The sequence below is a fragment of the Vulpes lagopus genome, chromosome 23 (genome assembly GCF_018345385.1).
Source record: "Vulpes lagopus strain Blue_001 chromosome 23, ASM1834538v1, whole genome shotgun sequence".
NCBI lineage: Eukaryota > Metazoa > Chordata > Mammalia > Carnivora > Canidae > Vulpes > Vulpes lagopus.
The window spans coordinates 24,850,270-24,865,770 of record NC_054846.1 but is presented as its reverse complement, the minus strand read 5'-3'; the positions used below and the strand labels follow the sequence as shown (position 1 = coordinate 24,865,770).

At 41.4% G+C, this 15,501-nt stretch overlaps 1 protein-coding gene across 2 annotated transcripts in view; it reads left to right on the top strand.

Moving 5' to 3' along the window:
• SCYL2 (SCY1 like pseudokinase 2) overlaps positions 1 to 12,431 on the top strand; it is a 69,091-nt gene extending 56,660 nt beyond the window's left edge. For both annotated transcript variants that reach the window (XM_041738495.1, XM_041738496.1), the window contains exons 16-18: positions 371 to 466; positions 7,917 to 8,036; positions 9,102 to 12,431. In XM_041738495.1, the coding sequence (XP_041594429.1) occupies positions 371 to 466; positions 7,917 to 8,036; positions 9,102 to 9,746 (861 nt within the window). In that variant the 3' untranslated portion in view covers positions 9,747 to 12,431. The remainder of the gene's footprint in view (positions 1 to 370; positions 467 to 7,916; positions 8,037 to 9,101) is intronic.
• The last annotated feature ends 3,070 nt before the right edge of the window (positions 12,432 to 15,501 follow it).

Genomic DNA, 15,501 nt, shown 5'->3' with positions numbered 1-15,501 from the left:
TCCACATCATCGCAAATGGAAAGGTTTCATTTTTTTATGATGGCTGAGCAATGTCCCATTGTACAAATATACCACCTCTTCTTCATCCATTCATCAGTTGATGGACATTTGGGCTCTTTCCATACCTTGGCTGTTGTTGATAGTGCTGCTATAAACATTGGGGTGCATGTGCCCCTCCAAATCAGTATTTCTATATCCTTCAGATAAATACCTCATAGTGCAAATGCAAAAAAGGGAAGTTTATTTAGATCATTTTAATTTTTGTAAAAGGAGTTTGACAGTGTGCTTCATTTGAGGGGCTTTTGCTCTTTAAACAGTAAAATCACAATTTTTTGATGGCATTCAGGTGGCTGACATTTATATTTTTCAGCATATCGACAAAGTCTTTAACAACATTGGAGCAGACTTTCTGACTGGTGGTGAATCGGAAAATAAGGAAGATGGGTTACAGAATAAGCATAAAAGAGTAAGTTTGTTTACTTGTTCTTATAATGTACTTATTTATATTTATATTATAGGGCTTCCTGTAAACTATAGATTTTTGTTTGGAAATACTGTTTAGCATCTAAACAAGAAACATGCTTTAATAATCTTTATGAAGTCTAAAAATTGTCATGGAAACATGACCTGATTCACATTGAGAATAAACAGGCTTGGGAATTTTAACTTCCTTTGTTACTCAGTCTCCCACATGGTAGCATTTCTGGATTGCCTACCTCCTTTGTCCTTTCTCCTGCATTTTGCCAGTCATACCTCTTGATAAATTCCACTGTGTCTCTTCTCTGCTTTTGATTTTGAGTGATAAATTATGAAATGATACTTTCCAGTTGAAATAATGGTTAGTATTCAATAAAATAAATATGTCAGTTTGAATTTCTGCCAAGGGCAGGGCAGTTTTTCTTCTGTTCATTTGACAAATACTAGTACCTGTATGTGCAAAGCAAGGAGCTACTGGGTGTTGGGTTTACAGAATTTTAAGAGAACATACTATGAGCTTATAGTTTAGCAGTTGATAAAACAAAAAGATAAATGTCAAATTTGATGCAGACATTAGCAGTGAAAGAAGCTGTTTACCTTTTCCTTAGCTTTTTGGTGAATTCCTAAAACATTTTTGGAATGAAGTAGATGGTTAGAGTTGAATAAGAGTTTCCCTATTTTATTTTATTTATTTATTTATTTTTAAATTCATTTTTATTGGTGTTCAATTTACCAACATACAGAAAAACACCCAGTGCTCATCCCGTCAAGTGTCCACCTCAGTGCCCGTCACCCATTCCCCTCCAACACCCACCCTCCTCCCCTTCCACCACCCCTAGTTCGTTTCCCCGAGTTAGGAGTCTTTATGTTCTGTCTCCCTTCCTGATATTTCCCAACATTTCTTTTCCCTTCCTTTATATTCCCTTTCACTATTATTCATATTCCCCAAATGAATGAGAACATACACTGTTTGTCCTTCTCCGATTGACTTATTTCACTCAGCATAATACCCTCCAGTTCCATCCACGTTGAAGCAAATGGTGGGTATTTGTCGTTTCTAATGGCTGAGTAATATTCCATTGTATACATAAACCACATCTTCTTTATCCATTCATCTTTCGATGGACACCGAGGCTCCTTCCACAGTTTGGCTATTGTGGCCATTGCTGATAGAAACATCGGGGTGCAGGTGTCCCGACGTTTCATTGCATCTGAATCTTTGGGGTAAATCCCCAACAGTGCAATTGCTGGGTCGTAGGGCAGGTCTATTTTTAACTCTTTGAGGAACCTCCACACAGTTTTCCAGAGTGGCTGCACCAGTTCACATTCCCACCAACAGTGTAAGAGGGTTCCCTTTTCTCCGCATCCTCTCCAACATTTGTTGTTTCCTGCCATGTTAATTTTCCCCATTCTCACTGGTGTGAGGTGGTATCTCATTCTGGTTTTGATTTGTATTTCCCTGATGGCAAGTGATGCGGAGCATTTTCTCATGTGCATGTTGGCCATGTCCATGTCTTCCTCTGTGAGATTTCTCTTCATGTCTTTTGCCCATTTCATGATTGGATTGTTTGTTTCTTTGGTGTTGAGTTTAATAAGTTCTTTATAGATTTTGGAAACTAGCCCTTTATCTGATATGTCATTTGCAAATATCTTCTCCCATTCTGTAGGTTGTCTTTTAGTTTTGTTGACTGTATCCTTTGCTGTGCAAAAGCTTATCTTGATGAAGTCCCAATAGTTCATTTTTGCTTTTGTTTCTTTTGCCTTTGTGGATGTATCTTGCAAGAAGTTACTGTGGCCGAGTTCAAAGAGGGTGTTGCCTGTGTTGTGTTCTATGATTTTGATGGACTCTTGTCTCACATTTAGATCTCTCATCCATTTTGAGTTTATCTTTGTATATGGTGAAAGAGAGTGGTCCAGTTTCATTCTTCTGCATGTGGATGTCCAATTTTCCCAGCACCATTTATTGAAGAGACTGTCTTTCTTCCAATGGATAGTCTTTCCTCCTTTATCGAATATTAGATGACCATACATTTCAGGGTCCACTTCTGGGTTCTCTATTCTGTTCCATTGATCTATGTGTCTGTTTTTGTGCCAGTACCACACTGTCTTGATGACCACAGCTTTGTAGTACAACCTGAAATCTGGCATTGTGATGCCCCCAGCTATGGTTTTCTTTTTTAAAATTCCCCTGGCTATTCGGGGTGTTTTCTGATTCCACACAAATCTTAAAATAATTTGTTCTAACTCTCTGAAGAAAGTCCATGGTATTTTGATAGGGATTGCATTAAACGTGTAAATTGCCCTGGGTAACATTGACATTTTCACAATATTAATTCTGCCAATCCATGAGCATGGAATATTTTTCCATCTCTTTGTGTCTTCCTCAATTTCTTTCAGAAGTGTTCTATAGTTTTTAGGGTATAGATCTTTTACCTCTTTGGTTAGGTTTATTCCTAGGTATCTTATGCTTTTGGGTGCAATTGTAAATGGGATTGACTCCTTAATTTCTCTTTCTTCAGTCTCATTGTTAGTGTATAGAAATGCCATTGATTTCTGGGCATTGATTTTGTATCCTGCCACGCTACCAAATTGCTGTATGAGTTCTAGCAATCTTGGGGTGGAGGCTTTTGGGTTTTCTATGTAGAGTATCAGGTCATTGGCGAAGAGGGAGAGTTTGACTTCTTCTTTGCCAATTTGAATGCCTTTAATGTCTTTTTGTTGTCTGATTGCTGAGGCGAGGACTTCCAGAACTATGTTGAACAACAGTGGTGAGAGTGGACATCCCTGTCTTGTTCCTGATCTTAGAGGAAAGGCTCCCAGTGCTTCCCCATTGAGAATGATATTTGCTGTGGGCTTTTCGTAAATGGCTTTTAAGATGTTGAGGAAAGTTCCCTCTATCCCAACACTCTGAAGGGTTTTGATCAGGAATGGATGCTGTATTTTGTCAAATGCTTTCTCTGCATCTAATGAGAGTATCATATGGTTCTTGATTTTTCTCTTGCTGATATGATGAATCACATTGATGGTTTTACGAGTGTTGAACCAGCCTTGTGTCCCAGGGATAAATCCTACTTGGTCATGGTGAATAATTTTCTTAATGTGTTGTTGGATCCTATTGGCTAGTATCTTGTTGAGAATTTTTGCATCCATGTTCATCAGGGATATTGGTCTGTAATTCTCCTTTTTGGTGGGGTCTTTGGTTTCGGAATTAAGGTGATGCTGGCCTCATAGAACGAATTTGGAAGTACTCCATCTCTTTCTATCTTTCCAAACAGCTTTAGTAGAATAGGTATGATTTCTTCTTTAAACGTTTGATAGAATTCCCCTGGGAAGCCATCTGGCCCTGGACTCTTGTGTCTTGGGAGGTTTTTGATGACTGCTTCAATTTCCTCCCTGGTTATTGGCCTGTTCAGGTTTTCTATTTCTTCCTGCTCCAGTTTTGGTAGTTTGTGGCTTTCCAGGAATGCGTCCATTTCTTCTAGATTTCCTAATTTATTGGCGTACAGCTGTTCATAATGTGTTTTTAAAATCGTTTGTATTTCCTTGGTGTTGGTAGTGATCTCTCCTTTCTCATTCATGATTTTATTAATTTGAGTCTTCTCTCTCTTCTTTTTAATAAGGTTGGCTAATGGTTTATCTATCTTATTAATTCTTTCAAAGAACCAACTCCTGGTTCTGTTGATCTGTTCCACAGTTCTTTTGGTCTCGATATCATTGAGTTCTGCTCGAATTTTAATTAACTGTCTTCTTCTGCTGGGGGTGGGGTCTATTTGTTGCTTTTTCTCTAGTTCCTTTATGTGTAAGGTGAGCTTTTGAATTTGAGATCTTTCCAGTTTTTGAATGGATGCTTGTATTGCGATGTATTTCCCCCTCAGGACTGCTTTTGCTGCATCCCAAATATTTTGAACGGTTGTATCTTCATTCTCATTAGTTTCCATATATCTTTTTAATTCTTCCTTAATTTCCTGGTTGACCTTTTCATCTTTTAGCAGGATGGTCCTTAACCTCCACGTGTTTGTGGTCCTTCCATACTTCTTGTTGTGATTGAGTTCTAATTTCAAGGCATTATGGTCGGAGAATATACAGGGGACTATCCCGATCTTTTGGTATCGGTTCAGACCCGATTTGTGACCCAGTATGTGGTCTATTCTGGAGAAAGTTCCATGTGCACTTGAGAAGAATGTGTATTCAGTTGAGTTTGGATGTAAAGTTCTGTAGATATCTGTGAAATCCATCTGGTCCAGTGTATCATTTAAAGCTCTCGTTTCTTTGGAGATGTTGTGCTTAGCAGACTCTAACTAGTATAGAGAGAGCTAGATTGAAGTCACCAAGTATAAGTGTATTATTATCAAAGTATTTCTTCAGTTTGGTTATTAATTGGTTTAAATATTTGGCAGCTCCCACATTCGGGGCATATATATTGAGGATTGTTAAGTTCTCTTGTTGGATAGATCCTTTGAGTATGAGATAGTGTCCCTCTTCATCTCTCACTATAGTCTTCGGGGTAAATTTTAATTTATCTGATATAAGGATGGCAACCCCTGCTTTCTTTTGAGGACCATTTGAATGGTAAATGGTTCTCCAACCTTTTATTTTCAGGTTGTAGGTGTCCTTCTGTCTAAAATGAGTCTCTTGTAGACAGCAAATAGATGGGTCCTGCTTTTTTATCCAGTCTGAAACCCTGCGCCTTTTGATGGGGTCATTAAGCCCGTTCACGTTCAGAGTTACTATTGATAGATATGAGTTTAGTGTCAACATATCTATTCAGTCCTTGTTTTTGTGGATTGTTCCACTGAACTTCTTCTTAAAGGGGAATTTTAAGAGTCCCCCTTAAAATTTCTTGCAGAGCTGGTTTGGAGGTTACATATTCTTTCAGTTCCTGCCTGTCTTGGAAGCTCTTTATCTCTCCTTCCATTTTGAATGAAAGCCTTGCTGGATAAAGTATTCTTGGTTGCATGTTCTTTTCATTTAGGACCCTGAATATATCCTGCCAGCCCTTTCTGGCCTGCCAGGTCTCTGTGGAGAGGTCTGCTGTTACCCTAATATTCCTCCCCATAAAAGTCAGGGACTTTTTTTCTCTTGCTGCTTTAAGGATCTTCTCCTTATCTTTGGTATTTGGAAGCTTCACTATTAAATGTCGAGGTGTTGAACGGTTTTTGTTGATTTTAGGGGGGGATCTCTCTATTTCCTGGATCTGAATGCCTGTTTCCCTTCCCAGATTAGGAAACTTTTCAGCTAGGATTTGTCCAAATACATATTCTGGCCCTCTGTCCCTTTCGGCGCCCTCGGGAACCCCAATTAAACGTAGGTTTTTCTTCCTCAGGCTGTCATTTATTTCCCTTAATCTATCCTCATGGTCTTTTAATTGCCTGTCTCTTTTTTCCTCAGTTTCCCTCTTTGCCATCAACTTGTCTTCTATGTCACTCACTCGTTCTTCCACCTCGTCAAGCCTCGTCGTTAGGACTTCTAGCTTGGATTGCATCTCATTTAATTGATTTTTAATTTCTGCCTGATTGGATCTAAATTCTGCAGTCATGAAGTCTCTTGAGTCCTTTATGGTTTTTTCTAGAGCCACCAGTAGCTGTAAAATAGTGCTTCTGAATTGGCTTTCTGACATTGAATTGTAATCCATATTTTGTAACTCTGTGGGAGTGAGGGCTGTTTCTGATTCTTTTTTTTGAGGTGAGGTTTTCCTTCTTGTCATTTTGCTCAGTGCAGAGTGGCCAAAAACAAGTTGTATTGGGAAAAGGAGGAAAAGAGAGAGACGGAAAGAAAAGAGAAAAAGAAAAAAGAGAAGAAAAAAAAGGGGGGAAAAGAGAAGAAAAAGAAAAAGAAAAAGAAAGGAGAAAAAGAAAAAAAGGGGTGGGGTGGGGTGGGGGAAGCAATCAGAAATCAAGAAAGAAAAAAAAAAGCACAAAACAAAACAAAAACAAAAACAAACAAAAAAAAAACACGGGGGAGTATCTTCCGATTCTGTTTACTTTAAGTCCCTTGTCTTCCCTTGAAACTGGTCCGTCTCCTTGGTCTTCTGGGGGAGGGGCCTGCTGTGCTGATTCTCAGGTGTTAGCACTTGGGGGAGCTGCTCTGCCCCCTGCCTGGTGCAGGGCTCAGTGGGGGGTGTTTACCCCGTGAGGCCCCGGGAGGAAGCCACAGTGGCGGGGGCAGCTCTGGGACCCTGGAGTCAGCCCCCGCAGTAGCTCCGGGGCTCTCCGTCTGCAGGGCCTGGGGGCTCCCGGGCGGGGCCACTGATCTGCTCAGTTCCAGGCAGGCGCGTCCTTGCTGTCCTGGGCCCTCCCTGCCTCTGCCTGTCCCGGGGGAGGCCGGATCCTGGGCTGTGTCCCGGCGCCCTGTGCTCCGTGGCCTGCGCTGGTGGATTCGCGCTCCCGCCCCGCAGCCCCCTCCGCGGAGCCGCCGCCCGAGCCCCTCCGAGCTGTTCCCGGAGCCGCGCCGCCCCCTCCGCGGAGCTTCTTCCTCCGCCCGAGCCGCAGCCGCTGAGGTGCTCCCGGAGCCGCGCAGCCCCCTCCGCGGAGCCGCCGCCCGAGCCCCTCCGAGCTGTTCCCGGAGCCGCGCAGCCCCCTCCGCGGAGCCGCCGCCCGAGCCCCTCCGAGCTGTTCCCGGAGCCCCGCAGCCCCCTCCGCGGAGCCGCCGCCCGAGCCCCTCCGAGCTGCTCCGGGTCCCGCCGAGCGCTGCAGCCCTTAGGGAGCTCGGCGCACTCTCTGGGGTGCAGTTCCTCTGTTACTGTCCCAGGGAGCCCGAGGGCATCCCCGCCTTTCTGGGGATCCTGCTCCAATTCCCGGGGAGCCCCTTTCCGCGGGGAAGGTTGGTGCAGCTCCTGCTCCTCCGGGACGGGGCTCTCCTGTCCTGGGGACACTCGCCCCGGCCTCAGCCCGGCTCCTCGCGGGGCCCCTCCCCCTTGGAGGCCTTTTGTTTCTTTATTTCTTTTTCCCGTCTTCCTACCTTGATAGAATCGTGAACTCTTCTCATTGTAGCGTTCCAGCTGGTCTCTCTTTAAATCTCAGGCCGAATTCGTAGATTTTCAGGATGATTGGATGGTTTTCTAGGTAATTTGTTGAGGACAGATGATTTGGAGACCCTGCTCTTCCGCCATCTTGCCCCTCCCCCCAGTTTCCCTATTTTATAAAATGAAATCACCAAATCATATTCCCCTTGTCTGGAAAAAGGTCAATCTGATTAATGTTTTTAAAACAATAACTGTTTTTATCCTGGAAGTATTTTAGAAGAGATTTTCTACCTAAAGTTAAACCTCATAATAATTCAAAATATAATTTACCCTTGACAATCACCAATACAGGAGTAGTTTAAAGCTACTTGGTATTGCCAAACATACCAAGACATAGTTTACAAAAAAAAGACATCTTTTATTTTACAAATGGAATTATGAAGATGCCAGTTGATATTTTGTTTTATTTTATTTTGAGGCATCACTTACACTTGAAGAAAAACAAAAATTAGCAAAAGAACAGGAGCAGGCACAGAAGTTGAAAAGCCAGCAGCCTCTGAAACCCCAAGTACACACACCTGTTGCTCCAGTCAAACAGGTCAGAATTCATTTCTTTTGTATAATTTCAGGCATACTGTACTGAAGGTAAGTATTTAACTTATTCTACCTACTAGTGTTTGTATAAAAGTATATTTCAAAGAATATTTCGATAATGCAGTTTCTAAGAAGTATAGGCATAATAGAGTTTCCAACAACTCAATAGCCTGCCTAATGTAGAATGTTTTGTGATAGTGATTGTTACCAATAAAAACAACGTTGTTTGAATAGGAGGGTTTCTTTTAAAATATTAGGTTTCTTAGTACTAATTAGCTCTGTTCACCTTGAAATGATCAGGAGTATTTTGTTTATACATTTATATATTTTTGAGCAAAAAGTAATTTTTAATTTTTGACTTTTCAATTATAGTCAGGTCTATAACTTAATTTAGGAATGCTTACCTATATGTCCTGACCAGTACTTACTTCCTATTTTGTTCCAGACACTGTTGTAGGTGCTGGTGCTATGGCAGTGTTTAAGGTTCCTGCTTGTAGAGAGTTTACACTCTTACTGGCTACAGAAATAACTTTTTCTTAAAAGCTTTCTTTACATTATTTTTTGTTACGTCCTAATCACTAAAATTCTTCTGAAAAAAATCTTTGTGGGCCAAGAGGCAAAATAAAAAAATATTTTTAGGTACTTATAAAAGAATGGAGAAAACAAATTTTCACAAAATTGTGATGCAATTCAGAATACAAAAATAATAGAATATTCTTTTTGCAGTACAGATCTACCAATGAGAAGAACACAGTTCTATTTTGGAGAGCAGTGGGGAAGGCTAGCATTTATTTAATTGGGATTCAAATTTGGTGTTCCCTGTCATCAAATTGATTGTAGTTTGGTTTCATGGTCAATGTTCACGTTCAGTTCAATGTCCATCTGTTAATAAACCATATAAAAATATGTGGTCAGCTGGATTTGGCCTGTAGGCTGTAGTTTGCTAACTTGGTATAGACGGTTGAGTTTAATTTTAACTTGTCATTTATGATAACAATCTATGAAATATTTGTTGATTTTAATTAATTTAGAGATCTTGGAGATAAAGTAATTCCCTCATATTTTTCAGACTAAGGACTTGACAGACACATTGATGGATAACATGTCATCTTTGACCAGCCTTTCTGTTAGTACCCCTAAAATTTCTGCTTCAAGTACCTTCACTTCCGTTCCTTCCATGGGCCTTGGCATGATGTTTTCTACACCAATTGATAATACCAAGAGAAATTTGACCAACGGCCTAAATGCTAACATGGGCTTTCAGACCTCAGGATTCAACATGCCAGTTAATACGAACCAGAACTTATTCAGTAGTCCAAGCACACCTGGGGTGACCAAGATGACACTGGGGGCACCTTCCACTTTGCCAAACTTCAGTGCTGTGAGTGTTCCTCCTGCTGGTGCAAAGCCGACTCAACAAAGACCCACAGATATGTCTGCTCTTAATAATCTCTTTGGCCCTCAGAAACCCAAAGTTAGCATGAACCAGTTGTCACAACAGAAACCAAATCAGTGGCTCAATCAGTTTGTACCTCCACAAGGGTCTCCGGGTATGGGCAGTTCAGTTATGGGAACACAGATGAATGTGATAGGACAGTCTGCCTTTGGTGTACAGGCTAATCCTTTCTTTAACCCACAGAACTTCGCACAGCCACCAACCACTATGACCAACAGCAGTTCAGCTAGCAATGATTTAAAAGATCTCTTTGGGTGAGATGTCTTGCTCTATTTTTGAAGAATTGCTTCAATTTTAATCATGAGTGAACTGATTTACATCTTTATATAGTTGGCTTGGAGGAAGTACTTCAATTGGGAAGCGAATGGTTCTGTGACAGAGAACACCTTGTTTCCACGCCAGCATAGTAGTTGTATGGACTCCTAACAGTTGAGTTTTTAAAAGCATTGAGGATTTTTTTCCTCTTACCACCTCTTCTTCAAGTTTTTAAAAGACCCAACCCTTACCAGTCTCAAAGAAAAAAAGATACCCGAGTATCCTGAATAGCAGAATTTTTTAATCAAATGTTTATTTTAGCTTGTACATTTTGGTTTATTTAAAAAATTGAGTTGATGGTTAATGTAAGTTTCATATGTTAAATACTACATGGTACGCAGTCTGCCTTCACACGTCATTTGTCTTCATTTTAATGTGTGAAAAATCTTGATGCTCTCTTGATTTGTTTGCATTTAGTATGACAGTGAGATAATGATTAACTTAATGAAAAAGATCAGGTGACTTGCTTTTTTCCAATCTTATTTACTTCTCTGATGAACTAATGTTCAGTGCAAAAGACTGAGCAAATATTACAAAATTTTACTTAATGTTGATTTCATTGGTTCAAACTAAAGGCATTATTAACCATCTTAAATGCAAACTAATCATTGTAAATTATATTTTAGCATGGTCTGCCTCAAATAGTAATGTATTTTTCTGCATTTACTTGGATATATTTAGAATCACTTTCTTTCCTACTGTATCACAGAAAGAGTATGTACTGATTTGTACAGACATTTGACAAAGCCCTCTGACGTGATTTCCCTGACTCTTGCCTTCATATTTCATTTTGAATTCAAACTTCTGAGGTTGCAGCATATATGAATTGCATTTTCAAAAGGATATTTGTAAGAAACTATATTTAATGAGTAAACTTTTGAGATTTCTGCTGTATTGTTTCAAATGTAATAAACTTTACTTCTCTAAAAATGAGCAGTTGTATCTTCTCGCTACCAACAGATTTTCAGCTTACTGTGATAAGGTCTGACCTCATCAATTACTGTAAAGTTGAATTGTTTTCTAGAAATTTTAGGAACCTTTTGTTTGAACATTTTTATGTCCACAAGTAGTCATTTTTAGGAACAAAAGACAAAATTCTTCCAACAGGAAACATGCTTTATTTTTTCAAGCCTTTCTCTGATACTTTTCTTTGATGTGCTGATTGTTCAACCACAGAGCCTTATGCTGTAAATGTCATTTGTATTTTGTTTAAATTATATTCCACCATTTATGTGATAACTTAAAAATGATCTTTCAGAGAACTATATAATGTGTTATAGTTGCTGCCATAGTTTGTGGTTTTTAATTCTCTGAAACCAGCAATCATTTAAAATAAATCATATTGAAGTTTAGTGTGTCATTGGAATATATATGTACACACACACTAAATATAGACATTGAAAATACATTACTTGGTTATAAAATGTAATTTGATGATACCATTGCTGGCAATATTCAGTAAAGGGGTACTTTAAAGAATAAAAGGTCAGCTTTACATCTGGTTTCTGTATCAGCTGTACTTTGTTGTTATATGGTTTTAGAGAAAAAGATTCATAGGAATGTTGAAGAAGTATATCCAAGCGAGGAAGATCAAATGTTTTTGTCAAATATGTTCCACACCCTGACCAGATTACCTGTCTTGTTCGTAACACGATACCAATATTTCTCTTAGGGAAAGTTTGCATATGGAATAAATGCTTAATGTAAGTTGAAGAATTTCTTAGTAACAATTTAGTAACTGTTTATTAGGAAATTGCTTTTTTTGTTAAAATAACTTGATGTCAGTGTGGAACTCCTAATTAGAAGGACAACTGAATATACCAACATATAATTTGAACTCCTAAATATAGATAATTTGGAAAAATATATAAGTCTTAGGTAATTTTTACACCTTGAAATTTGCTCATTCATGAGGTAATGGTGCTACATTTTTAGAAATTTTTTCCTTCACTTTTTCTGTTTTCTTGAAGGTGTTTTATCTAAATCATTTCCATCAATTGAACAGTTACCATTGCCTATTGAGAAATTCCATCTGAGAGGCGCCCGCCCGGCTGGTTCAGTCAGTAGAGCATGCAACTCTTGGTCTCAGGGTTGTGAGTTTGAGCCCCACATTGGGCATAAAGCTTATTTTAAAAAAAGAAAGAAAGAGAGAAATTACATCTGAAATACAGTGCCATTTTTAGGCTTGTATTTCTATGTGAACAGCATTTTCAAAATACTAGATCACTTTAAAATTATTTTAGCTACTGATGACATACATATCCCTTGTGCTTAGAGTAGAAAGTTGGTGGGTTAAAAAGTACCTGTCGACAAAAATTGCAAGAAAGATTTCCTTTATTTGAATTGGTTCCTTATTCTCCTAATGCTAAAATGTGTGAATATGGAGAGGATGTATAAATGGAGATTGAAATAGACTGTGTACTTGGCTGGTTTTTGTTTTTGTTTTGGAATGCTTATAATTCTTTTCACTTGAACACGTTGAGGAAGTAGGTTTTTGTTTGTTTTTTTTTTAAATGTGTAAAATACCTCACATGGTTGCTTTTACAAGATTCAAAGAAAAGGTATATGTGAAAATATCGGCTAGCAAGCACAGAGTATGCACCAAATAAATTTTAGCTTTGATAAAAATCTCCATATTAAGTTGTGATTTTATGCTTTGTGATTTACTGGTCTTGAAATAATTTTAGAGCAAAATGAATCTTTAAGAAATTGAGCTATATTGTTTTTAAGAGATCATCTGTGGTGGCTTTCAAACTGTAACCATGACACTCTTAGTAAGAAACATATCTTACTCTGCAAACCAGTATATAAAATATATACTTGAAACAAGTTTCAGAAAATGTCTTTAATACATGTGATATATTCTGATTTTTAAATTGTATCCCACTCATTAAAAGAACAACCAAAAAACCTTTATAATCTCTAAAAGAATTTCATGATGTAGTTTAAATAAAACTGGAAGGATTCAGCCCTTTTCCCAAGCAGATGTAGAAATAAAGGACAGCAGATACTTACACAGCCTAATCCCAAGGAGGTCAGAGCCAGGAATAGAAGGTTTTTTTTTTTTTTTTCTAATCTGTATTCTGATACTGTCTACCACGTTGCATCCTTTATATCCTTCACTGTAGGAATTCTTCTGGAGTTGTTTCTGTTGAGACTATTTTATGTAGCAAGTATGTGTTCAGTACTCACTTGACACCACAAGTACCTTTCTGTTGGAAACAATTGGCACTGAAGGAGGATAGGGAAATGACAAAGCAGATGTTTATGGTCAGAATCAGCCTCTGCTTCTCTGAATTATGGGTGAGGAGGGCTGGGGGAGCCAGCTCAGTGGTGCTTGCAGTGCCCAAGCATGTAGTAGAATTGAAGTACATCATCTTACGGAGGAGATGGGAAAGACTGTTGCACTGAAATGGAGCTTGTTGGGTATTAGAAACCTTTTCTATCCAAAGCAGTGAAGTTTCTCTAGCCACTCAAGAGACGATTTATCTAGGGTGCAAGCCACGTATGTGATTTTAAAATTTTCTAGTAGCCTCATTAAAAAGCAAAAATAGGTGAAATTAATTTTGATAACATTTTGTTTAGCTGAATAGAGCCAAGCAAGGTATGTCACCCAGAAGTGATACAACATTCAGGGAGTGCCCAGGGGGCTGAGTCTGTAAGTGTCTGCCTTCAGCTCAGGTCATGATCCTAGGTCCGGGATGGAGCCCCGCCGAGGGCTCAGGTCATGGTGCTGGGGTCCCGGGATGGAGCCCACCGAGGGCTCTCTGCTCGGCGGGGAATCTGCCTCTCCCCCTCCCTCCCCCGGCCACGTCCCTGCTTGCGTGAGCTGTCAACAAATAAATAGAATATTTAAAATAAAAGATATAAAGTTTAATGAGATATTTAACATTTCGGTTTGCACATAGTCCTTGAGCCCTAGTGTACACTTCACATGTCACGTCTCAGGTACTGAGTGGCACGTGTGGCCAGGAACGGCAGGGTCACCGGGGCAGGCGTGCACGGACTAGTCGCCCAGACGGCGAGCTGGGGCAGTGACCGACGTGGCCCAGCTCCACATCCGTCCCTTTGGGCTCTGCCCTGCCCTCGGGGCTGCCGCCGGCCTCTGAACTCGTCTCTGGCCGCGCGGTGGGACGTCAGGGCCCTGAGTGGCGCTGCGAGGCCGGAGCCGCGAGAGGACGCCTGTTGTGGCTGCAGGTGCGCCGCCTGCCTTGGGCCTGGGGAGCTCAGCAGCCCGCGGGAGAGCCGCCTCTGCACCTGCCGGCCGGCCCGGCCTCTCTCCCGGCCTCCATCCCAGCCTCTCTCCCAGCCTCCATCCCGGCCTTCGTCCTGGCCTCCCACCCGACCTCCATCCCGGCCTCCCACCCGGCCTCCCTCCCAACCTCCGTCCCGGCCTCCCGCTAGGCCTCCCTCCCGGCCTCAGTCCCGGCCTCCTCCCTTGCTGCACCTCCGAGGGGCTGCTCCGGCTCCCGGGACCACCCCCCCGCCGCCAGGAAGTTCCTGTGGAAACCGCCGCCTCCGCTTGGGTGGAGCCTCTCTTAGTCCTCAGTCCCTTAATCCTTGACACCTTCTCTCAACCTCAATGTAGTAGCTGCTTTTTTCCCCTGCAGCTGATAGTTCTGAACTCTTAAGGTTAGAGTCCTCTGTTATCCCCCGAATTAGCCACCTTCTCCGAGGTAACAGTGATTTTAGTAAAATTTCTCATCACATACCCGGTGTGGGTCCTCCCCAGACATCACCCTCAGTGGACAGACTCCTGAGTCTCCACCATTTTATTTTAATATTTTAAAATACTATTAAACTTATTTTTTTAAATTGAACTCTAAAGTCGACACAATGTCACATTAGTTGCAGGTGTACGACTTCATGATTTGATGACTCTGTTGTTACTAAGCCACTTAAAAATGGGGCCATAGGGTCTCTATTCTGCTGCTGGCAGAGCCGATTGCTGGCGTTGATCAGAGACCCCTCGCCTGTATCAGAACCTTCCTGCTGGGGGATCCCTGGGTGGCCCAGCGGTTTAGTGTCGCCTTCAGCCCGGGGCGTTATCCTGGAGTCCCGGGATCGAGTCCCGCGTCGGGCTCCCTGCATGGAGCCTGCTTCTCCCTCTGCCTGTGTCTCTGGCCCCCCCCCATGAATAAATAAATAAATATATTAAAAAAAAATAAAACAAAAAAGAACCTTCCTCCCTCGAAGCCTTTTCAGGTGAGCTCACCGTAGGTATGGCTTGGCCCTTGGGTCACACCCCAGCGAGGCCGCTCCACTCTTGCCTTTTCCCTTCTCCTCGTGTATGTTCCCCCGTTGGCGGCGGGGTCTCCGGGAGAGTGGGCGTTTGACTCCACGGAATGAGTGAGTGAGAAGGAGGCGTTAATGTCTGCAGTTTGAACGTCGGAGGGCAGCGGGCGTACAGGCTTTGGAGCCACGGATGGCTGGGGGTGCTTGGGGTAAGCGTTTTCGAAAGGTTCAAGCTACAAGGATAGCATCTCATGATTATGGAGGTGGCGTGACTTATACATTCCATATGTTGAAGCAGATCCGAACTTGTTGGTAAGAAAATCCTGTCTCTAACAGTAGGGACTCTTGAGATCACTTTTGTGAAAGAAGAGGTGGACAGGCCTCCCCCTGAAGTGGCATCCTCATGAGCCTGCTCTCTTTCCAGAAGGGATGCTGTCTCTCACCCAGCACCGGTGAATGTAAA